The following is a 23,341-nucleotide window of genomic DNA, read 5'->3' on the forward strand; positions in this document are numbered from 1 at the left end:
CACAGCATTTATTAACCCTGTAAAACACACCTTAGGTTTCATTTTAATTTACATGTCCACGCTCGTGTATTCAATTGAAACGCAGTTAATTTGTACCAAATTTAGTTGTTTATTATTATGTTGTGGATGTAGTATCTTACTATTATTTGCATCTTCTGTTTGTTTATAGACCTTATCAGCATATTAGCATACCAAGCTACACTGTTGTATATCCAGCTACTCAAGCTGTTCAAGTAATTTCAGACTGAATTAGGAAGTGTTGGCTTGGGTATGGATGCCCTGTAAATGATGTTCACACTGACCTCTGTGTTTTCTTAGGCTCTAACAGACCTTTCCAGTTTAATGCCTATCTACAAGAAAGTGGAGACAGTCCTTTATGTGAGATTAAGGTAGGCTATAATGTTAGCACTGCACACTAGCCTGACGAGGTTATCCTAGCTAGCTATGTAGCTTAGTTAAGTATTATTTAAGAAACCACCCCCACCAACTGGAGTTTACATGTGCCCAGATGCTGTAAGGCATTAAACTGTCACACTATTGCTTGGTGACTTGGTGATTTATTGATTTAGTGATTTTGATCTCGGGGTACACTTTTTGGTACACCAAAAAGCAGACAATAATAACACTAAATTGGGTGTGTATAATATACTTAGAAAAATAAATCAGCAAAATAGCATAGTAAAATACTATGAAAGTCAACATTAATTACTATTTAGACATTAAAAAAAATCAACTAAACAGGAACACCAGAAACCTGACATAATGGTGATGGGTGTGTGCACTGTAACTGTGCATAGGTCTGCTCGTTAGGCTGGATGAATCAACAGAACATTTTTCTGGCAGGATTTATCAACCAAGCTTGTGGATGGTTGATACATTACTGTTGATAACGAGGAGAGGCTGGATCCTAGTGCCTTGGTAAAAAGTGTATAAAATGGAACAGGAGTATGTACTGTCTTTTTAAGGAGCACTGTCTTCCAGATCTAATTATACAGTTATCTACATTTTCTAAGACATAGCACTATACATTTGAGATCTGTGATCAAAATATCTTCTGAATGCGGATGACAATGTATGTTGATATCCTGATGAAAATACTGCATATTAACCATTGTACCTTTTGGTGGTATTACCTATTTGGATATGCTGTACATACTCAGGATAACCAGAAATTCGTGCTTTAGTGATTTAGCAGTGAGCTAAGGATAACTGTTTCCTGAATGGGAGATTAACATTTATTTTCTAGAGTTACCAACACAGGTGTAAGATGAGAATTTTGACTGAGTTCAGGTGCACCTTGTGTATTTCATGTCAGCATGCGCTCAAAGGGCCTCATCACTGTACTGCTTGTGTCCTCTTCTTTGAGCTCCAACGAGTAGCCAGTTATATCAAACCTTTAAAGGGTGGTTTGCTTAAGGTGGGAATATACTAAATGGCATAGTGCTGAACTCCTGCTGTTAGTTATTTTTGAGGAATGACACCTACTTGGAAATCTTTTCTATTGTAGTACAAATACTACAATACATAAATAAACCTTGTATTTGTTTTAGTTTGTAGGTGTTTGTAATCTGCCAGACACAGACACAAATCACAAGGACAAACATACATTTCAGTTTTTTATTTGTAAATGGATTTTGTGTACAAGGGGAAAAATATATATTTATGTGTACTGAAACATTGTTATATACATATATAGGATTACACAAAAAAAATCTTCACAATCACAAATGGATTTACTTTTTTTCTTTTGGTTCTCCCTAACCCTCTATCGCTCTTGTACAATCATCCAGGTTTTGAAAGGATGCAGCTATGTACACTTCCCTACTATTTACATACATTCATAGGATGTGACTTAAAACACCTGTGTATCAACAAGTATTTATAAAATTCAGGCTATGAATGGATGGAATGCCATGATGTATGTTCAATAAAGTGTGTCCCTCAATCAGACAGATAACATACATAAGAAAGGAAGTACATTTCCCCCCACACTCAGTTCAAAACACAATCAGAAGTACCTAACACAACAATAAACACTAAACAGCATGTGGCCTCAACACTACCACCATTTCACCTGCTTCGGTCACAAGCACCTGGGCAGGCCCCTCCACTCACCCAACAAACAAGAACAAACCAAGACATGCTGATGCGTCACTGTTGGCAAGTTACAATACATAATGCTCAAACTGTGAAGAATCCATTCAAACTTAACTGCTTTCCGACCACTGAGGGTAACGACAACACTGGGATGTTTGTGCTGAATTTGTTCTCGCCCACCATGCTAGCACCAGTAACAAGCTGGTTATGAGGCAGACTTCGTGTTACTGGATGAAAAAAGAAAAGCAAAAGAATAGCGGAACAGAAAGAGGGGCACACCTAGCCAAACGCTCCAAATACTTATAAATGTCAAAACAGCTCGGTCTGGTATAGTTCTACTGCTGCCATGTGCTGACTGTATCACCTAAAACTTGCATAACAGCAGCCATGAATACAGACTGCATCTTACATGATTTATTACAGTACTCCCCTCCGCACACACCCACATACCCACCCACCACAACATCCAAACCAGCTGCTCTGAAATCATGACAGGTGTTTTGGTACAGCTTTTACAGTCTAGCCTGTCACAAGGTCTGGCCATCCCCAAGCACCTGGGTCAGACCTGAGATAAGAGCTCTGTGGTTGACTAAGGCCAAAGAGGAGGATTACAGACACAGCTAAAGCAATTAAGAGCTGACACTAACACAAAATACAAATACCTTATTATAAAACACTTTGCTGTAAAACCAAAATGAGATTAAAAAATCTGTGAACACTGATTGTAGGCATACGTATAAACATGAGCAATCAACATTTTTTAGTTTTTTGTTGCATTTAGGTTTTTGCAGTTGTATTGTCATTCCGCCCTTCTTGTACTTACATAAAATTAGTATAGTTCATAAACTGTCCCCATAGCTTATTCAAATAGAGTGATCCATAGTAGCAGTATGTGGTAATTCCAGTCCAATATTCATAGTAATCCATACAGAGAATAGCACCAAAGGTGACAATACATGCTGCCAGTGCTCTGACACCAATGTTTACTTTTAAACACTATAAATATATGGGCGAAGGAGATGAACTATGTATGTGTCCACTGTGTTCCATGAAAGGCAGGTTTAGTACTGATAAATCATCTTTCATCAGTGTCCTTTCTCATTTAACTACACATGCCAGGTTGTGTGGACACTATTACAAAAACATAAGCCCCTCTACACGCAAACAAACACCCCCCCTTTGTCTGCGTGGTTTTACCCATAGCTGAGAGTGACTGGGGTGGACGTGTCAGGCGGCAGTGCGTACTGTCCGGTTGGCACGGGGAAGGCGGTGGACCTTTATGTGTTTGGACAGATGGTCGCTGCGAGCAAACTTTTTCTCACACACGGGACACTGGTACGGCTTCACCCCAGAGTGGGAACGCCGGTGACGGGACAGTTCGTCTGAGCGGGAGAACCTGGAACACAGGGAGCAGGAGGGGAACATGTCAGTCCGTAGGGACTTTGTAAATCACTGCAATTGATCTCAATTTAATGCAATGCAATTAATCTCAATTTACCTGGTCACCAGAATAATAATTAATGTAAAAGAGCAAAGGAGAATAATTACTATAATACCAAGTCTGAAGCTATTTGTACAGTTGCAGCAAACTACATGGATTCTAAAAGGCCTCAGGCTGAACACGGTCATCCCCAGCATACATATTACCTATGTAGAACAGCTGCTCGTCATCCATGTGGAAGCAACACTCACTTGTCAACTGTTTACAGTTCATTTCTATACAGACTGATAAGGTGTACCATGCAGACAGCCTCCCGCAACAAACATAACATATGTGATAAGGCACACAGCATTTTAAAGTGTAGTACAGGGTTACTATTGTGCAAGCTCTTATATAAGCAGAATGCAAAGCTGAGGCAGAGAATCGTGTCAAAACTCAGAGGGGCGAAAACATGAAGTCCTCTGACCACTGGGGCATGGCATCAGCACCTCATTCACATTGCACTGTGGTTCCTTGCACAGGGCTCATGGGTAGATTTAGCTAGGGGGAAACTCCTGTAAGAGACTTCCAGCTGATCATCTAAGATCCAACAAAACTCAGCATAATGCTAAAACAATTCTCGCCCAAGAACAATCATACTAATTACTGCATCAGTCTGTTATTTACCATTGTTTAAGGGCATTTTCAAATATTTCTAACCAGGCTATGAGTGATTACAATTTAACCTTGTCAGACCTCTTGAGCACTGTGTTCCTATCTAAGGAGAAACTTTTCTGGACTTTCCTCTATAATACCCATGGCCAGATCAGCCCAGCACAAGTGCAGCTTAGTGCTGGGTTCTAGGGTCTGGTCTCAGGTGTGCCTTGTACCATGGCCTCTGAGGAGGCCGTTTGTCTTGATTTCACTGGGAAGACAGGGTGGCAGATTCGTGCCTACTGTGATACACCATGCTATTACATTTCATTACAGCTGTATGATACCTATCTGTACTATAAACAAAATCCCAGTACAAATGTATGCCAAGCAATTTTGGTAAAATATAACTGAAAATAACTGTTACATATAAAATACAGTGTGGAGTGATAATAGAACTCTACCTTGAACTAAGGCCGGATTTGTTTTGCCCTCTGTTATCATTTGCTGTTGCTAATCTGTTAAGGCTCTACTGGGAGCATGCTGTTTTTATAGTGTGGCTTTAAAAAAAAATCATTTTCCACAGGAAATTATTTCTAGAAAATTCTTTCCTCGAAAGTGGAGTGGAATTTTGTATTTTAAAGCTCGTGTGTCCCCAGTGCGGTAGTGTTTTGGATGCAAAGAGGCCCTATTGTAAGCTGTGATGGAAATGTGTGTGTGTGTGTGTGTGTGTGTGTGGGCGCATGCAAGCGCGCACACATGGGCATATGCGAGATAGTGGCCACGTGTGTTTTTACCGCTAATGTGAAATGATATCCCCCAGTGGAGGCTTAGACATCCCTCTGGAGGGAGCCTTAGAGTACACCATATGCTAATGACCAGGACACACGTTCACGTTTTACAGACACAAAAATATTCAAATGTACTGCTGCAAATAATACAAACGTACTATAGTAACATAGAAAATGTAATTGTAATATAAGGACAAGAATATATTTAAGTATGCTATTGTGTATATACTAATTACATTGTATGGCACTATGGCTCTGACCCTGTGCTATGGGAGAGGCAGGGTAGTGGAGGAGACCACCTCTACCTCACTCCTATTCCTATTCCTCCTCATATAGCGTTCATGAAAAAATTCATATTGTCTATGCCTGTGCGCGAAGTGCATGACACCAGAGCTGTGTGTGTGTGTGTGTGTGTGTGTGTGTGTGTACAGGAGCAGAAGGCGTTCCACTCTCACAGTCATGGTAACTATTCAATACACAGTCTTTGTCCTCCTACACCACAGGCTAGTTTTTAACCTGAAACAGACCCCCCTTCTCTCTTTGTATCTCCCTTCTCTTATTCTCTCTCTCTCTCTCTCTCTCTCTCTCTCTCTCTCTCACACACACACACACACACACACATACACACAAACTAAGTTTTGTTCTCTCTAATCTAAATCCTGTCTTTTGTCTTTGGACAGAACGCTTTTGTTGGCAATGATTCATGGCCTGGAAAACAACTTGTTTCCTGCTGTCCATACACATTATGTGCACAACCATAAACTCTCTCACACATACACATACACAAACTTTTCAGCACAGAGCTATCAGCTTTACTAGTTGCTACAGTTATGCACCTTAATGCTATCGTAAGAACACACAAGACACAAATGCAACTGATAGAAAATCAGACCTGGTATGTTTGAATGTGTTTCTAATTGAGTTCTCATGGTTGGTGCTTGTCAGACCTGGCTAGCTGCCAGAATGTTACTGTAGCAGAGATGGACAGAGAGAGAGAGAGAGAGAGAGAGAGGGGCTGACAGAGAGTGACAGAGAGTGAAAGAGACCGAGAGAGAGAGAGCTCCTGGAGTTCTGGGGTGCCACTGCTCCAGCATCAGACCCTTGCTTTCTAAAGTGTAAAGATAAGAAAAGGAAGACTTAGCTTAGCTTGTGCTAGCTGTAGCTGTCCCTGACTCTTTTCTGCGCACAACCGTTCCTCAACAGAGATAACGCAAAGGTTAATCTGCTTAACACAATACTTGATAGAAACACAAATGCCTTCATTAACATGCAATTTAGCTTGAAACATTAATATATCTGTTTGTTTGTTTCTTTCATTCTGAATGAGATTTTCTTTTACAACATGCTCTACCACATACAAGCTCTGGGTTTGGGTGTAGCACTCTTCAGCTCGACACTAATACTCTTTCAACAATATTGCCTGAGCCTGAACACACCAATAGCAACAAAGACAATAGATCTATTGCTGTAAGACAAACACACACACACACACACACACACACAAACAGCAAGAGTCAAACACACATGACCTCAATCCACATGCTGTGTGTGCGTTTCACTTTACACTGTGAGAAAATGTGTCCCTGTCGTATCACACAAATCTTTTGCTCACTTTCATGATCTCTTCACTTTATCTGTATTTTTTATTTGTTAAAAGAAAAATATATTGCTCATTTCATCTATAGCTTCTAGCTCACTATGTATCTACTATGCAGTACACCCCACCTTTCACACAGATTTCTGCATAAACTGCACCAAAAAATGTGATAATTTCAACCAAACATACCACTCTTGGGTACAACTTTATAAAGTATACAATAATGTATCTATATTACCTTAATAAAAAGTTGACTTAATGAAGAGAATGACTTAAATTGGCTTATTAATAGATATTTATTAGACTTGAAACACATTAAAATAGGAGTAAGCAGTTAAAATATGAGTAAAAGGAGGAACTATGACCCATTGCATTGTGAGCCACATTCGTGTACACTAAGGCTCAGATATTGCTGTATAATTACTTTCCTTAGCTTACTTTGTCTTCGGTGTCATTCAGCATAATAGCTGTCAGCTTCATCAGTCATTTGTTAATTACCATTACACCGCACACAGGGTTATTAGACCATTAGTCAGAAATGATAATGTGACCTACATTCATATTTGAAATTCACATTCTACCGGTCAACAGGTCACTGTTGTACTTTTTATTTATGTGTTATTAATACTTATTATTGATTCTAAGATGTTTATGGCCTAATTTAGAACTATTAATGAACCAGTTTTAAACCATTCAAAAACCATTTTGCAGGTTAGCTATGTTTTAAAGTAGCACCCAGTCTTGTTTGTCTTGGGGTAGACTCTAGAATACAGACGTGCAGGTGATGCTGCGGTTCTTTGACGGGATCTGTCACTTGTTTGTGGGTTCTGCAACATGTATGCTCATAGATCTCTGTATGACACCCAGTCCATACGCAGAGTACCAACAGTGTAGAATTCCTACTGTCTGCATGCTAATTGTCTGACCTTGCACTAATGGAGGCCAAAACTTTTGAAATATTTTTGTAGTATTATTAGCTTCTTTCTATTAGCTTCCTTTCTGCTAACATTTTGATTAGGCAAAACTGCACCATGCTTCCATTACTGCAACCGAATCGTGTTCTAAACAGCAGGTAACCAAAATGTTGTTTTTTTATATGGCAAGGCAGGTCAACTCATACCTAAATTGTCAGGAATACCTGAGTCCAATTAAGCTCTTCTAGAGAGGTCTTTTTCCCAGCAAGGAATATAACAGTTTAAATCACATCTTCAATAAAGAAATAACATTGTAACATATTGGTGTGTAGTTTGATAAATAACAATGTCTTTATTTATTACTATGATTTAAAAGGTCCAATCATATTTTAGAGGTCATTCATGCAGAAATCCAGATAATTTGAAGTGGTTCATTACTTTTTATTCCAACTGTATGTGTCTACATCCTCATCCATCCATCTATTCATTCTTCCAACCTATTTCTTTAATCCCAATTTAATGAATGAATGTGCAATACTGCATTCTTGTTTCATCTATTTGTTTCTCTAAGTATTCCTTTTCAGGGAATAAAAAAGACTCAAGCTATTCAGGTCAAGGACAGGACAGTGCAGTGCAGGGGCCGAATGTGTTTCAATCATGATGAATACATATTTCCAGAATTCTCATGATGGAAAAGAGTGACTGGCTTGAAAGAGCTGAAATACATTTGGGAATTAGTGGAACTAAGCACTATTCCTCACACAAAGGTGCAAAAATATAATACAGCCTGTAATAGTGATGCATCAAACAAATTTCATAAAAATAATTGCAAATGCAATAGATGACTGTGTACAAATCCATGTGCCTGTTTGTGTATGTATGCATGTCTCAGACAGAGAAAGAAAGATATGTAATCCAAAGATCCAGTGACCTAGAAGGGAATGCGTGCCCTACACAGAAAATGACTTACTTGGCCCTACACTGCCACATACCCACTAATATGGTCTGTCAGCACTCATTGACAGGCTCATTGACCTATACTTGAGACTTCTTTTTATTGAGAAATACACTTTGAGTAGATATATGCCCTTATTTCCAAAGAATCTGCAATGCTATGAGAAATGTCGACAGCCCACCACCCATGGGCCCCAGCCCATCAATACAAATACATCCTCACCTCCATCCACAGCCAGGCCAGTTACAGGCAAACGGTTTCTCTCCAGTGTGTCTCCTCAGGTGAGCTTTAAGATGGCTGCTCTTGGTGTACATCTTGGCACAGCCTGGGAAGTTGCACTTGTGCATTTTGATAAGATCCGCCACTGGGTTCTTCTGGAACTTCTGTGCTCCACCTGCCAGGAGTCCTCCCTGAATCCCACCCAAGCCAGCACCATCCCCTCCACTCACAACAGGCTTTGCCGCAATGGGCACAGGAGCTATCCGCACAAATTTAGGTGAACCGTTGAAATTAGGGACAGCTGAAGATGAGGAGGGGGAAGAGGAGAGGAACTGCGGGACAAGTGCAAAGGTCTGTCCTTGGATATTCAGCAGCAGTTGAGTGATTTTAATGTCTGTGGCAGGGGCTGAGGCCTGAGTTGCTGTGGGAACCATGGCAGTCCCACTGAGTCCCTGATTCTCTTGTTTGATCTGAATGGGTTGGATTTGGAGAATTACAGGCAATCCAGCACTGGTGTTACTGCTATCCTCAGTAGAGACAGGCCTGCTTTGCACCTCCTTCTTTATGACAACCTGTGCCTCTGTGCTTGGTTCTGGAATACCTGGAGTACTTTTTGCGCTTTTGGTCTTGTTGCCAATTGTGGAGATGGACGGGAGGTTGGCCACTGGCACAGTTTGGTCAGAATGCTGCTCAGACCCAGAGGTATTTCTCATTAGTACTCTGGGTGATACCTCTTCCATGACCTCCACTCCTGTTCCAAATCCCATTTCCAGCTCTAACTCCAAGCCCAGCGGTGAACCATCTTCTCTAGGCTCGTGCTTGAGGGACACCACCCCATTCATGTTCTCTTCCAAGAACTCTTCAATTTCCTCCAGAGTGGGCTGGAAAGGCTCAACATGTGTCTCCTCCATGTTTGAGGAGGACCATATCGGAAAGTCAAAGCTCTCCTCTTTCACACTGTCTCTCTGTGAGTCCCAAAGGATACTTGCTAGGGGAGTTGGGCTTACAGCACACACCCCAGCACTGCTGCCACCTCCACCCCCCAGGGAAGTCTGGGATAGCAAGAAGTTGAGGATGCTGTCCTGGCTCTCAGCACTAGATGAACTCCCGAAACTGGAGCTCAGGACCTGGGAATCGGGTGAGGAACAGGAACACAGACTCGACGCGTCACTGACATCATCCTCAGAGAATGGTGACGGCATCACCTGATAGGTCCCCGAGTCTGACACCATGTCCGACAGATGGTACACAAGAGGTGAAGCAGGGTCTATGCCACTGTAAGACAGGAAGTTCTCCTCAATCGGGAGGAAATGATCCACCATTCCCTGGATTTATCCAGATATGTTTGAACTACTCCTGTCTTTATGAATGGCAGAATAAATTCAGTGTTATTTCCAGGCTATAAGGAAGTCATGAAATCCAAGTGAAGTGAAACAGCTTCACTCCCACAGCTAGAACAAAGCAGTGTGCTTTTCACATACACTGGAAACTCCAGGTTGCCCCTACACCGAGAGAATAAGAAACAAAGGTCAGATTATACAATTTTTTTCATCTTAAATATGTACATTTTAAATAATAGAGATTATTCACAAAATATTACTCGTCTATCCTTAATGCTCACAGACAAGGTGGAGATGAGACGCAACATGACCACTCAGTAACTCGTGACGGAATGCAGATTTATTAACTATCTCCCGATCTATTATCATAGTAGCTCGCTAGGGCTGTGCTCGGGTTCGCGATTTTGAAGTATGTCAAGTATGAAATTCTGCTTGTTTCCATTACAAGAACGCACACCGTCTCCGTGACAGCGTTTCCCTAAAGAGCGTTCGCAAGGCGAACGTGTTCCCCACTCTTATTTCAAACAGTCGACACGATTAAAAATAACCGACTTAAATCACACCACCGAGTACAATTTAGCTTATAGTTCGGTGCTATCAGGTTTCTCTGAATATCGGGTGTCTCTGAAGCATTGCACTGAAGGATAAGTTAGATTAGTTTTGTTTTCATAGCAGGCAAAACAACTTCAAATCTTTCGTTGCAGGGGACTGCTTCCCAGGCTCAGAGCGCTTTTACCATGTGTTCCACTGAAGACACAGACTATCTTATTTTCTTTGGTTATTTATACCACAAGACAGGCGGTGGAATAGACTGCTAAAATCATATCAAATAATATTTCTGTATTTCATTACATTCATAGTTTTAGCTATAACGATAGGACAAGAGTTGTTTAATCAACAAACTGCTGTACTCACGCGCCCCTGTACGACAGCCAACGTATTTTCCCCTTCGCTTCCCGGTGACCGAGAGTAACCTCTGCGCGCCACTGAAAAGCTGTCAAACATGATCAACATTGACGACCGCATGAGGCAGAAGAGAGCTCAGCCCTTTTAATAGTGCATAAATCATCCGTGTGTGCTACTTACGTTACATTAAATGCAATAGATTAACTTCATTCAGTGACGGTGGGCGTAAAGAGATTACACATGCTGGTCAACAGTGCAATTATCCATTAGTCGGTTTTATTATATCGCTAACTGACTGTCATTCCCTTTGGTCTACTTTAAATGAAGGATCGCAAATTATTACGTTGTTACTCACTACCTGTGCAAGGTATGGGAAACTATTTAAAATATTTAAATCGCCAAAACTATACATTTAAATAGGTGTTAATTTTTAAACAGTGTATTCTGATTGCGTGTGTTTGGGTTTAATCACACGTAATTAGAGTAGGATATGCTGCAAATGAAAAAAACATCCTCTGTCTACTGCCGCGTGGCGAGCTACGGGTCTTATTTTCTAACGTCAGAAGCTCGACGAAATGGTGTTCGACTCGATCATATGGACAGATCGTGTCATTATATACATAATGGTATTTACTCCGACGACACGAAGCCACGAGGATTTCAAACCCCCGACGCGAGATGCAAAAGTAATCGCCGCGTGAGATAACGGTAACGGCCTCTTCACGTCAACATGTTTTCGTCCAAGGCGGCGCGCATGCTGCAGCATATGAAAACAGAATCGACACGCACGCCCATGCTTTCTTGTGAAGACGTGCCAAGCAAAATGCAGAGAAACGAAAAGAGCAAGTTTCTTACCCCCTTTCCAGGAAGCATTTATATATCCGGTGAATTATTTCCAGTTTTGAACCACTCCTAAATATAATAACAAGTAAAAATACGTCCTTAATGGGCTACTTGCCCTTGAGGCACTCCGTACGATGTTGCCACAGACTGGCCAGATCCACTGCTCGGTGGTTGTACTATATTAGGGTCACATGACTACACAGCGTGTTATCGAGGCGAGAATGAGAGGCAGGCTGCGAAGGCTCGTCCCGAATACGCGTTGTCATTGGTCAGCAATTGCGGAGGGCTGGTCTCCATGGCTGTCGTCAGTAGAAAAACTGCATGTGGAGATATGTGCGGATATCTCAGGGGAGCCAAAGGCCATTTCCATCACCAAAAAGTATCTGTAAAAAAAAAATTTAAAATGTTATTCGGCATGCATTTCAGTCGAGGGAATGTATAACGTTGCACCAAAGCTACCCCCAGCACTGATATTACGTGTTATCCAAAAAGAAATTGAAGAGTACAAGCAGTCGTAACCTACCTAGGAAATGTTATGTACCACATGTCATTTACCAGAAGGCACAGTAGGGGACAATACTGTCAGGCTACACAGAAGTCAAAGTTTGGAGTCACCCAGAGTGAAGTAGTGTAATCTGAACATGAGTGAGGTAAATGCTGACCAGTCTGCATAGGGGTGGATAAACACAGGTCACTGTCAACGGCCACTCTCACAGAGGCAAGAAGAACTGAACTCTTAATGCACTTGAATGCCATGTTAGTTTCGTCATTCTAAGGTGATGTGAGAGCATCCTATGTCAAGGTTATTCTGGGGAAACTGAGTAATTAAGAATATTCACATAATTGTCTCAGAGGGTGTTTTAATTTAGCCCTGTTGTTTCCTCTCCACCCAGTGAAGGTCACCAAAATACACGCAAGCGAGCAGAAAGAGCAGACCAGCAGACGCAGGCCTACATGGCTGTTCTCTGCTGGTTCTGTGAAATGTGTTTCTTCAAGCGCTGGGACAATCAATTAGTTTTAACCTGGAATATCGATGCCTTTGAATTCATTTGTTAGCTAATCATGGACAGTATTATTAACAAATTGCTCGAATTGCCATGTACCCACACAAACATGCTTACAGACACACGCATGTACACATGTGCCAAGGAACGAAAGCTTTCCTCTGACCTGCTATAACCTGCTAATGGGTAGAACACAGCTGTGCTTTGAGTTGTGTTGTGCTGAGGGTCACCCAGATGGTCCCTGGTGGAGGGCTTAGCACACTCAGACACAGATAGCCCCTTACTCCAACACAGCAGACCGTCTGTCTCAGGGATTAGAGTCTTGCCTTTGGCCTAGTTACACACCGACATACACTCCACATAATGCTTTTAATCAGAGTGAAGCAATCATGACTGCGAATGGGCAATGGCACATATATATATTTGAGAAAACAAGGTGGAATGTATGCAGAAGATATTCCAAGTCTTTTTCACAATATCTGTATTTGACATAACAAATATTTTTCAGTGCAATTTGACCTGGAGCAGGTAGAAGAAGATGACTGCTCAATCAACACACCCTGCCAGTAGCCAGAGGTGCTACCCTCTGTAAAAAAAACAACAACAAAACAGCAGGATCCATACCCCCCTTGATTCTAAGCAACTCATTAGCTACTGCATGGCTGTATCGCTGAATCCAGTGGTCATGCACACTGAAGGAACGAAACTCACAAAAAGTTGTTGAAGGCACAAGCAAAGGTTCATCTGCACAATTATATACAAAGAACCTGATAATCACTCAAAAAAACTCCATTAACATCTCAGTTGCATGATTCATCAGCTACACAACACATGCAAATAAACCTGTCTGATTATGTGCTGTAAACAAGGCCATTTCATTTCAACCCACATAATCTCTCAAATAAACACATAAATTAACACAAGTCTCCTGTGGGCTGTTTTGCTGTCTAAGTAAGAACTATAGCCAAAGACATGGAGCTTCCCAGAATCACTACTATTCCTGGATACATCCATCATCCTCATCCCTGCTATTTTAGATTATTTTTAGATATTTGCAGGAGATTATAACAATAATCCACCTACAAGGCTAGAATGTTTATGAAATGACTGAAATATGGATGGACAAGAAATCCTAGCTGTGAGTGAATTGTTTACGTCATACATTGATAACACTGCATCTGAATGAGATCTAATTAATTCTTAGTTGGGAGCTAGGCTTGGGACCAGAGACATCCACAGAAGCCAGGCATGTTGGACACAGAATGAGAGCCTTGTAACCCCAGTATTGTGGGTTATGTGCTACCTTCTGATCAGAGCCACAGGCTGCAGGACTTACATGACAGTTTATGGTTTTAAATAATTTAGGATACTTGTAAAAGTGTAAAAAAAAGAGATTAAAACCTACTGAATGTAAAAATGTGTCTCTTGTTTTGATATGTTGAATATTAACAGCTGATACAATCAGTTCTAGAGTAATCTAAGAGATGAAGCAAGCACTTTAGGGTTTTATGAAGAAACTCTAGCACTAGGAAACTCTAGGAAGTGGGTGAACCTGGAGAACTCATGAAAAAAAAACCTATTCTTTGCTGAGGCAGAGTGCCACATGCAAATAAAAGTTTTAGCTGAACATCTTACACATACACAAAAACTGGTTTTCAGACATCTGTCAACCTTGACCTTGAACTGTAAATTTTGAAATGGTGGCTTTGTAAATCAGTATTGCTGCAATTTTATACAAATCTGTGCCAAGTGCTTTTAGTGCTAACAGTGGAGCAATCGCTCTTCATCTTATGGGAGACTGGGAATGACCCCACAAAAGCACCACTTTGTGTGTGTGTGTGTGAACATGCATGAGCAGATAATCACATACATCTTGCACTGCATGTAGAACTACTAAAATGCACTGTATAACTCACAGTAAAATCCTCTGATCAGCAAACAAACATGAAGGCAAGATCCACTGACTTTCAGGTTATTCTTTAATGTTGTAATCAATATATAGTTATCTGTATATAGTGTTATATATTTTTATTTTAAATTCTATAGTATCACAACATGCTTTTTCACACTGATGTGTTAGACCTCAGAGGTTATTAATAAATATATGTACATGTAATTTAGACACACCATTTCAAAATATTTTCTCTAAGACTTCAAGAAGAGCATTCAGTTATTCAAAGAAAAGTGAATGTGTTTGTGTGTGAGGGAAACAGTGACCGAGAGAGTGTGTGTGTGAGAGAGAGAGTGTGTGTAGGTATATTGCAAGATGTCCTAATTGCACTGTACCAACACCCATGCTCCACCACACATTTCAATCTGTCATCAGTTATATGGTTGAGTACTCTATGACTGCGAGAAACCATCATCCATAGACATCACCTTCACTGCTGGCTAAGAGAACAGAACGAGAAAATTACAGTTTCAAGAAACTAATGAAGGTAGTTGTAGCATCTAAATGCGCGCAATGAGAAACTTGTTGCTTTCACATGTGGCTGTACACTGGGAATGAAAAAGAACGCTATGAAGAAAAACGCTATAAGAAAAGTCTCCTTATGACAAGGAAACTCAGGAAATTCAGCAAAAAATTAACAATGAATGATTGGAATTAATAGAACGATTGATGAATTAAACTGATGAATTAAACTGTTACAGGACAGAATGATGTATGTTATGATGCAGTGCCACCTGTTGTTCAAATACAGAACAAGCCAAATGATGTTTCCAAGGTAACAGAACACAAACTTTGAACTGCCAAGAAAATTAGTCGAGTGAGGAGTTCAAAGACCTCGCTCGAAAAGTTCGGTTCTTTCGCTCATATCAGTGAGGATAGGACGTTTATACATTAGGTAAGTTCTTGCAGTACGCTTGTAATCCCGTCCTTGTAACGGGATTGATTTTAAAAGCTCAAAATTAAACAGATTCTTAAATGATATACATTGAACTAACGAAACATTGCTTTTAGGTAATACGGTTATTTCATATAGTTACAGAATAATTTAATTAAATAAACGTGAATAATGAAATTAATTTTACGAATTTAAAATGTATTTGATTTGTTTTGCAGATACCTGCTCATTTTATCCACCTACAATCTGCTGTTTGCACGATGCTGTTATCGGTGCCTGCAACGCAGAGTAAGCGTGGCCATCTTCTTCACGTGGCTGTCCATTACTGTAAAAATTAAGACATTAAAATTACGAAATTAAATTAATTCATTTATGCATTTGGGAGAAGTTGTGATCCAGTCTTAAATGCGAACAGGAGTATATGTACTTTGTGTGTGTATTTGTGTGTTTGTGTAGAAAGTGGCTCTCATGGGGTCAGGACACAACAGAACCCTTTCGTGATCCCCAAAGACAACATGTTTCTCATCAGAAACACAGAGAAAGCTCAGAAAAAAACAGTAAGTGCCCTTATAGGTAACCAGTCAACACTCATTATTGTTTGCTGACCCACATCATGTTCATGGGTAAATTGGTTTCTAACAAAATAGTCAGTGAAGGTTTAGCATAATAGCTAGAGTTCTGTTCACTCAAGCCAGGCATGAAGCGTGTGTTCGGCCTTGCCCATATTACATAAGCTTAGCAGGCTGCTTAAAATCTCCCTTGGCCTTTGATTGACTTTTTTTTTTTAAATCACACGTGTAATGGTCTATTGTACATCATATTAATAACAAAAACTAAGTCACTATTGCAATGCTTGTTACTGTATCTCAGTGAACAAGTTAATCAGTGTTGTAATTACCTGCAGCTAGTAGTGTTTAATTTAGACAAGGTGCTATAAAAGTTAATTACATGCAAAATATTAGAGCAAAGCATAATTTATACATTTCACAGTTATGTCACTCGATCACACACACACACACACACACACACACACACACACACACACACACACACACACACACACACACACATATATATATATATATATATATATAAATTTATTTATTTATTTTTTTATTTTACCTATTAGTAATGTATGATTGTACCTTCAGTTTGTTCGAAACAAAATCCTCTTTTAACCTACATAGAATTTATGGGTTGTATCAAATGAGAAATCATGTCTACACGTGCACTACTCAAACACACATGCTCATGTGCACGCACAGACATAAACACATGTGTACATCCCCCCCACACACACATATTATTATGATGCCCCTTGTGTTTGTGGTAATACCAGAGAGAACTGCAACTTCCTGTCCATGAGAAGATGACCTACAAAGGCAGAATGAGGGCCAGGCAGTCAGAATTGAGGAAGACTCTAAGAGAGGACCTGGAGGAAGAAAAAGACCATGCTCCAACCCACCCACGCACCACTGCCCAGCTTCTCCAAGACACACCTGCATGCAAATTTGTCATGAGAAGTGAGACATGAATGTGTGCAAAAGGAATAGACTCACATACTGCCCACTTCCTTAGCTGCAATTCACTTCACTGCAAAAAAACATGAAACCAAAACATTTGGTTTGCATATGAACTTGCTTGGCACCTGTGCCAATCAGAACTGCTGCATTGTGCATTAAGATGTCATTTATTTCTAGTGAGAGATTGCTATTCTGCTTTAGATCATAACATTGGAAAAGATACCGTACGTGAGTTCATTAATGGGAAGCGAGAGTTGTTCTACCTGGAGGTAAGATGACGTTTCATGCCTTGTATTTGTGGTCAACTGCCTGCCGCGGTTGCTTTGCTCATTCTGGGTTTTTCTATATTCAGCATGTTTCCTAATATTTCTGTTCTTTGTTTCCCTATTACATAAAACATCACTCTTTATTTTATACCACCCCCCCCCCACCCCACATACTCCTCCTCTCGCATCTCTCTCTCTTAGCACACTCTGGCAATAAAGAGAGAACAGATCCAGCAGCTAAAGGAGGTGTCAGATCGTGAAAAGGAGGAGTTGGCAAGAGCTGAAAAACACCTAGAGGAGGACAACATCTTGTTTGAAGCGTTTCTCCTAGAAAGCCATACAAATGCCATGGAGGCCATAGAACTGTAACAAAACTGATAGCTTCTTGCAAACACACACACACACACACACACACACACACACACACATATATATATATATCCTAAAATGTACCTTTTCTGTCAAAAGTCTAGGAACACCTTGCCTTATTTTGAAATATTTTTAATTTCAGTGTTTTAGTTAGGTAATATAAAAACCTGCAAAGGTTTTGTTAACATAAAACAGCTATTTACTAATATTTGGAGTATGTGCTACAACACACATACTCCCCCAATATAAAGAGAAGGATAAGTCTATATCATTATTTTGGTTTTCTGTTCCTAAATTATTATTAAAATTAAGTATTAACTATATTTTGCCCAAGGATATTTTAAACACCTGAAATGATTAAGTGCTAATTAGTGCTCACATTACACAACAATATACAATCACACAGGGCTATACAATGCATAGAGTATGTTATTATTCGTAAGGTACTTATAAGAACTTAAGTTTTGTTGCTGTTGAAGAGACAATGCTAAGAACTAAACAATAAACTGACAATGAAAATGTTTTTTTGAAAAGCTAGACATCACCGATGTTTTGACAGTAAATAATGACACCACCAATACTAACCTCTATGGTGATACCTTTACTGCTCTTATATATATAAAGGGTAATTGGGATATTTATGTGAAAGGTACATGACTGCAGATACAATTTACCTGAAACTCTGTCCTAATACATGTATGTGACTTTGTGTTTGTGTGTGTGTGAATATATACTTAGTGCAGAGCAGGAGAGCAATGCCAAGATGGAGAAACTAGATGAAATCAGGAGGATCACTGCCAAGATAATGGCCATTAAGAGGTAGCTACTTCACTTCAGACATACACTTAAAAGAAGCTGCTCAGAGGTTATTATATGGAATTAAGTGAATATCTCAAATAAATATGAAATATAGGTATTGCAAATTTTAGTAATTTTAGCACATTGCTTTTGACTAGGAATATTTCATGCAAAGATATTGCCAGCAAATAAAAATAGTGGAAGCAAGTATGAGAATGTGCTAGTCTCTTTATTAATACCATTAGCATTGTGGGGGAAAATGTTTCTTCATTTCATACTCTTATCATTCATTCATTCATTCGTTTGTTCATTCTTCCCTCTTCCAGTGACATCGCTCAATATGAGGAAATACTGCAAGAGTACAAACACTATAAGGACGTCCTGTTTAAGCTTTCTCCTCCTGAGTGGCAGGAAATTCAGAGAGCAAAAAAGAGAGGCTCTAACTCAGCCTCTTCCGTTAGCGAGAAAGAGAGTGAAGGGAAGAGCAGTGAGACAAAGACAGGGAAGAAGACCTCCCTGCCGGACATACGTACGTGGTCACTGTAGAAAATTCATCAGACAAGGGCGGTATAATGACACACAGATATCATGGTGATCACATTACTTCACATGGTGATAGCCAAAAGCTTTATGACATTTTAAAAATACATGAGATAATGTGTTGTGATGCATTTTGACCTTATTTTCAGGTTTTAGATCTTTATTCAATGTTTTGAATAAAGGGACCTAACAAAGCTCACCAGGAACCTTTTAGCTTAGGAACCGGATAAGGTGCTTATAACCCACAACAAATCTTGTGATTTGTTAGTGCTCATATGTATGTTGTAGCCTTCTGCTGAGTAAAAGGTATGCAGATCATTACTGTGGTAATAATCAGTGGTAGCTCAGTGGTTAAGGTAGTTGACTTGTAAGTGCAAGGTTGCTGGTTCAAGTCCCACCACTACTAGGTTGCTGCTGTTGGGGCCCCTGAGCAAAGGCCCTTAACCCTTAGTTGCTCAAGTTGTATTCAGTCATAATTGCAAATTGCTTTGGATAAAAGTGGCAGATAAATTAGATGGTGGGCATTTAATTATCATTATGACTGAAATGCTATGGTTGATGTCAAGACATGGGATATGGTGATTAGTTAGATGTAACATCTTCAAATAGCCACACCTGACCTGCTCTATTTCCACACCTGAATCTCATGCTTAAACGTAGGCAGAGAAAAAAGCTCGACTGGGTCTCGAGAGCTGCTACCACTTCGTGAGGCCAGGGCTCCATCCAGACACAGTGTGAAGTCAACTCTTCAGAATTCCTCAAAAATGTGTGTATAGCACACACTCCAAGACACTTGTGTTCATTCACATGTGATGCACTGTATACACATTTCACTAAGGTCTCTTATCTGTTTCTTTGGTTAATTGTAGGAGTTCTCCGTTTGAAACAGACAGCTCTGACTCTGAGGTCAGTTTGAATCAAATCCAGATCGATTGCTAATCTATTATAGGCACATGCTGAAAGGGAAGTTCCATTTTATCCAATTTGACAATGAAACTTAAAATGAGCATTTTGTAGAAATGAGTATGCAGGGTAGCCCTTCAACTGATCTGAAACGATAAACAGGAGCACGAGTAACAAAAAGAGAACTACCTTTTACACTTTTACGTTAGTTTTACTCTCTGGGTATATTATGAATATTGCCTTTCGTTTTCTACTGAAAATGCACCAATACACGTAGCTATCAAACCTCACGATTCATCACCATTCCTGTTTTTCTTCAGGAAAACTACTATTATATCGCCTTCTGATCCTTTATGCCGGTTTTTCTTTTTTCACGTTTTGCACTCCCTGCAGGAAGAGCCAGAACTCTACTTCACTGAGCCCCAACAGCTGCTGCACATTCAGAAGGAGCTGAGGGAACAGAACCTCTCTCTGCTCGAGAACGTGAAGGAGATTGAGGAGAGCCTCGAGGAGCTCACACGGACCGTGGAACAAACTGAGAACAACATGTAAGCTCACAAAGAACTTATATAATTCATTATGGATATATTATTTGTAATTTTACGGTATAATATTGTTTGTGGTTGTGGTTTGTGGTTGATTGTGGTAGTTTAATCTTGCCCTGCACTGCACATTGCAGTGTTTTGCATTTTCCCAACACACCTAACTCATCAGCTAATAAACAAAGCCCATTGTGAGTTTACAATGGCTGTGTTGGAGCGGAAGGAATAGTAAACCATGCAGCACAGGTACATTGTGAGGAGAACCTCACAATATGCATTTGACCCTCAGTATTCTGTGTAAATTTATGTGTGCCTGTAGGGAACATGAGATAAGCCAGCGTAAGCAGCAGATTGATGCTATAATGAAGACCATTAAGGAAGAGAAAGAGAGAACTGCTGAAATAGAGGTCAAAGTCAAAATGGCCAACTTTGGACAAAACAAAACAAAAGAGGTAAGACTGTGTTGTTGAATATGTTCACATCTTTTAAAATGCTCATTAAATATATAACCAAGTGATTACTTCACAGACCCTTCTTAGGCTTCACAGAGAAATAAATTTTTATGTTTAAATGTACATATACAAATCCAAAGTGAAAATAACCACATCACCATGAACTGAGCCTCTGTAAAGATGTAACTCCCACTAGCAGTCATTTACACATTTTTTTCTTCTCTAGATCTTTTTAAAAAATGGAACTTGAATAAGTTTACAGCTGTATCTGTATGATATCTACTTTTTTAATATTAAAAAGTCAAGAAATCATTTATATACAGAATTATAATGGGAGCCACTTGTGGTTTCAAGTAGTTCAGGTAGTTCTAAGTGTTCTTTTGCTCTATTGAACCTTTCTATTGTACAAACTGATTTCCATTTAAGCATCCTCTCCTCTCTTGCTGTGGTTTTGGTGTACATCACTCTCCTTATCCTCCATCATACCCCATGTGCCTCGCTCTCTGCCAGGACATCGCTCTGAACATACTGGGCCGTAAGGTGGAGGAGCTGTATCGGAGCTTTACAGGAGACATGCTTGCCAACCTGGGTACGGTGCATATGCTGATGGCCATTGAGGGCAAGCTGTTAATGTTGCTGGACAACATAGAGATGATTCCTGCTGACAAGGTCAACATGGCTGTAAGAGCCAGGGAGAAGGAGAGGAAACTCAGGTCCGTTCAGTAACCATCTGTGATGCCTCCCTGCCAACGGGAACTCTCTTCTGGTCTGTCACCCAGAAAACATCTGCTTGAGAGCCTGGCAATCACTTGCTCCCTTTGTGTGTTCATGTAGACTACAAGAAGAGAAGCTCTTTCTGCAGAAACAGCACCAGGAACAGAGAAGGAAGAAAGCTTTGGAGAGAGCTCAGGCCGAGATCAAGAGAATGGTTAGTTCAAGGGGAAAATGAGCTTGAGAGTTCTGCCTAGTATGTTAGCTGTTCCCAGGACTGCACTCTTTTGAACAGAGATCTCGACTGTTGTTCCTGGGATCTGTTGGGGCCATTCTCCCAGTTTGGGAGTCACAGTCTCTAGTGCGCTGATATATAAATTATAACAGAACAGGGCAAGAACAGAGAAGTCTTTAATAAGTTATGAAAGTATAGTCTGCTTACAGATATTGGAAAGGTTCCCTTTCTCTGTCCTTCTGCAGACGGGAAGGAAGCTGATGCCACGCTCCCTGCCACCTCTTCGCAAGCCCAAGAACAACCAGCAGGATGACATCATAGACAAGGAGAAGGAAGACTATCTTTACTTCTTCACTTAAAGCACCATGACACACCTACACGTGTACATTCACAATTAGTTTGACCAAAAATTCAACCCCTAACCTCTACCAACATGTAGTCATCTTAAGCTTGTGTATGGTTTATGGAACTCATTGCAACACCATGAAAGGTTATTGCTGCTAACAAGGCATGAATGCCAATAGCCATGAGTTTGAAGTAATTTATTTGAAATGTGTGCGGAGCCAGTGCTGGTTCTGACCTTCTCAGGGCCCTATGCAAACATTGACATAGGGGTCCCCATCCTACACAATTTATCTTCATCATTTACCTAAGATAAACTTTGCCATGCACCCCTAAACGCATTACAGAAACATAACAGGCATTTTATATTACACTGTAGAAGTATAGAAATCTGTATTTCATTACCTGTACACTACATAGGGTGCACTGACCCTTTTCAGACTAACCTGCTATTAGCTGCCTTCTCTATTGCTATCTCACATTCAGCATGCTGTTACTCAGCCTTCAAGGGTAATGGTGCTATGAAGCCACACCCCCTACTGCTACTAACTTCGTATTGTTTACAGATGGTTTTTTTAAAGTCATCCATATTGCAAGTGCATCACAAATTCTTTAGGCTTATTTAGGAACACTGTGATATTTAGAAACGTACAATAGACATATTTATATGTTTTAATATGACATCACTATTGCCATGGATGACAGCCTTGGCAAATGAGGTGTAGTTTGTATATATGAAGAAAGGGCACTGCATGGAGTAATAGATGTAAGGAATGGCATTCTAGCAATTTTATAAGGCTATTATATACTGACTTAGATACTAGCATTTAATCTGATTTTCTTTACAAAATTCTCAAAATCACAGTACAAAAACGCCAAACCTATCTGAGTCAACCATACCCGACAGTAGCAGAAAATATGTAACGTAATGAAATTTGTCATGTACAACTACACAATTTTATTTCTTCATAAGAACCAATTTAAAGGGAACACCTTTAAAAATAGCTAGTTTACTTTTTATATGTAAAAATAATAATGAAGTTTAGCAAAGTCCTAGGAAGACTGAAGAAATTC

The 23,341-nt window shown here is 40.0% G+C and overlaps 2 protein-coding genes across 4 annotated transcripts; one reads left to right on the plus strand and one right to left on the minus strand.

The window, feature by feature from the left end:
* Positions 1 to 1,603: 1,603 nt before the first annotated feature.
* Positions 1,604 to 11,906, minus strand: LOC113581538 (Krueppel-like factor 15). 3 transcript variants are annotated; one of them, XM_027016749.3, is made up of 4 exons: positions 11,749 to 11,905; positions 10,903 to 10,981; positions 8,651 to 10,149; positions 1,604 to 3,493 (listed from the first exon to the last, which is right to left on the minus strand). In XM_027016749.3, exons 3-4 carry the CDS (start codon positions 9,967 to 9,969, stop codon positions 3,325 to 3,327), a joined length of 1,488 nt encoding a protein of 495 aa, XP_026872550.3. In that variant the 5' UTR covers positions 9,970 to 10,149; positions 10,903 to 10,981; positions 11,749 to 11,905; the 3' UTR covers positions 1,604 to 3,324. The 3 variants fall into 3 exon arrangements, with proteins under 3 accessions (XP_026872550.3, XP_026872551.3, XP_081574283.1); XM_027016750.3 differs by lacking the exon at positions 10,903 to 10,981 and having other exon boundaries at positions 11,749 to 11,906; XM_081718157.1 differs by lacking the exon at positions 10,903 to 10,981 and having other exon boundaries at positions 3,405 to 6,070; positions 11,749 to 11,906.
* Positions 11,907 to 15,494: 3,588 nt separating this feature from the next.
* On the plus strand, positions 15,495 to 23,339 carry cfap100 (cilia and flagella associated protein 100). Its single transcript, XM_027016758.3, has 15 exons — positions 15,495 to 15,586; positions 15,805 to 15,874; positions 16,043 to 16,143; positions 16,926 to 17,109; positions 17,311 to 17,378; positions 17,577 to 17,740; positions 18,483 to 18,563; positions 18,869 to 19,071; positions 19,743 to 19,848; positions 19,952 to 19,988; positions 20,379 to 20,533; positions 20,847 to 20,979; positions 21,490 to 21,692; positions 21,814 to 21,907; positions 22,171 to 23,339. The coding sequence occupies exons 2-15, from the start codon at positions 15,847 to 15,849 to the stop codon at positions 22,282 to 22,284; spliced, it is 1,671 nt and encodes a 556-aa protein (XP_026872559.2). The 5' UTR covers positions 15,495 to 15,586; positions 15,805 to 15,846; the 3' UTR covers positions 22,285 to 23,339.
* The last annotated feature ends 2 nt before the right edge of the window (positions 23,340 to 23,341 follow it).

The sequence above is a fragment of the Electrophorus electricus genome, chromosome 7 (assembly GCF_041902795.1).
Source record: "Electrophorus electricus isolate QZ-2024a chromosome 7, ASM4190279v1, whole genome shotgun sequence".
Classification (NCBI taxonomy): Eukaryota; Metazoa; Chordata; class Actinopteri; order Gymnotiformes; family Gymnotidae; genus Electrophorus; species Electrophorus electricus.

Coding starts and splice junctions, on each gene's coding strand:
- cfap100 (XM_027016758.3), top strand. CDS start 15,847: ATGCTGTTATCGGTGCCTGCAACGCAGA. Junction 17,741..18,482: donor GCCATGGAGGCCATAGAACT/GTAACAAAACTG, acceptor ATATATACTTAG/TGCAGAGCAGGAGAGCAATG. Junction 19,989..20,378: donor CAGACAGCTCTGACTCTGAG/GTCAGTTTGAAT, acceptor CACTCCCTGCAG/GAAGAGCCAGAACTCTACTT.
- LOC113581538 (XM_027016750.3), bottom strand. CDS start 9,969: ATGGTGGATCATTTCCTCCCGATTGAGGAGAACTTCCTGTCTTACAGT. Junction 3,494..8,650: donor TGGCCTGGCTGTGGATGGAG/GTGAGGATGTAT, acceptor CCTGTGTTCCAG/GTTCTCCCGCTCAGACGAAC.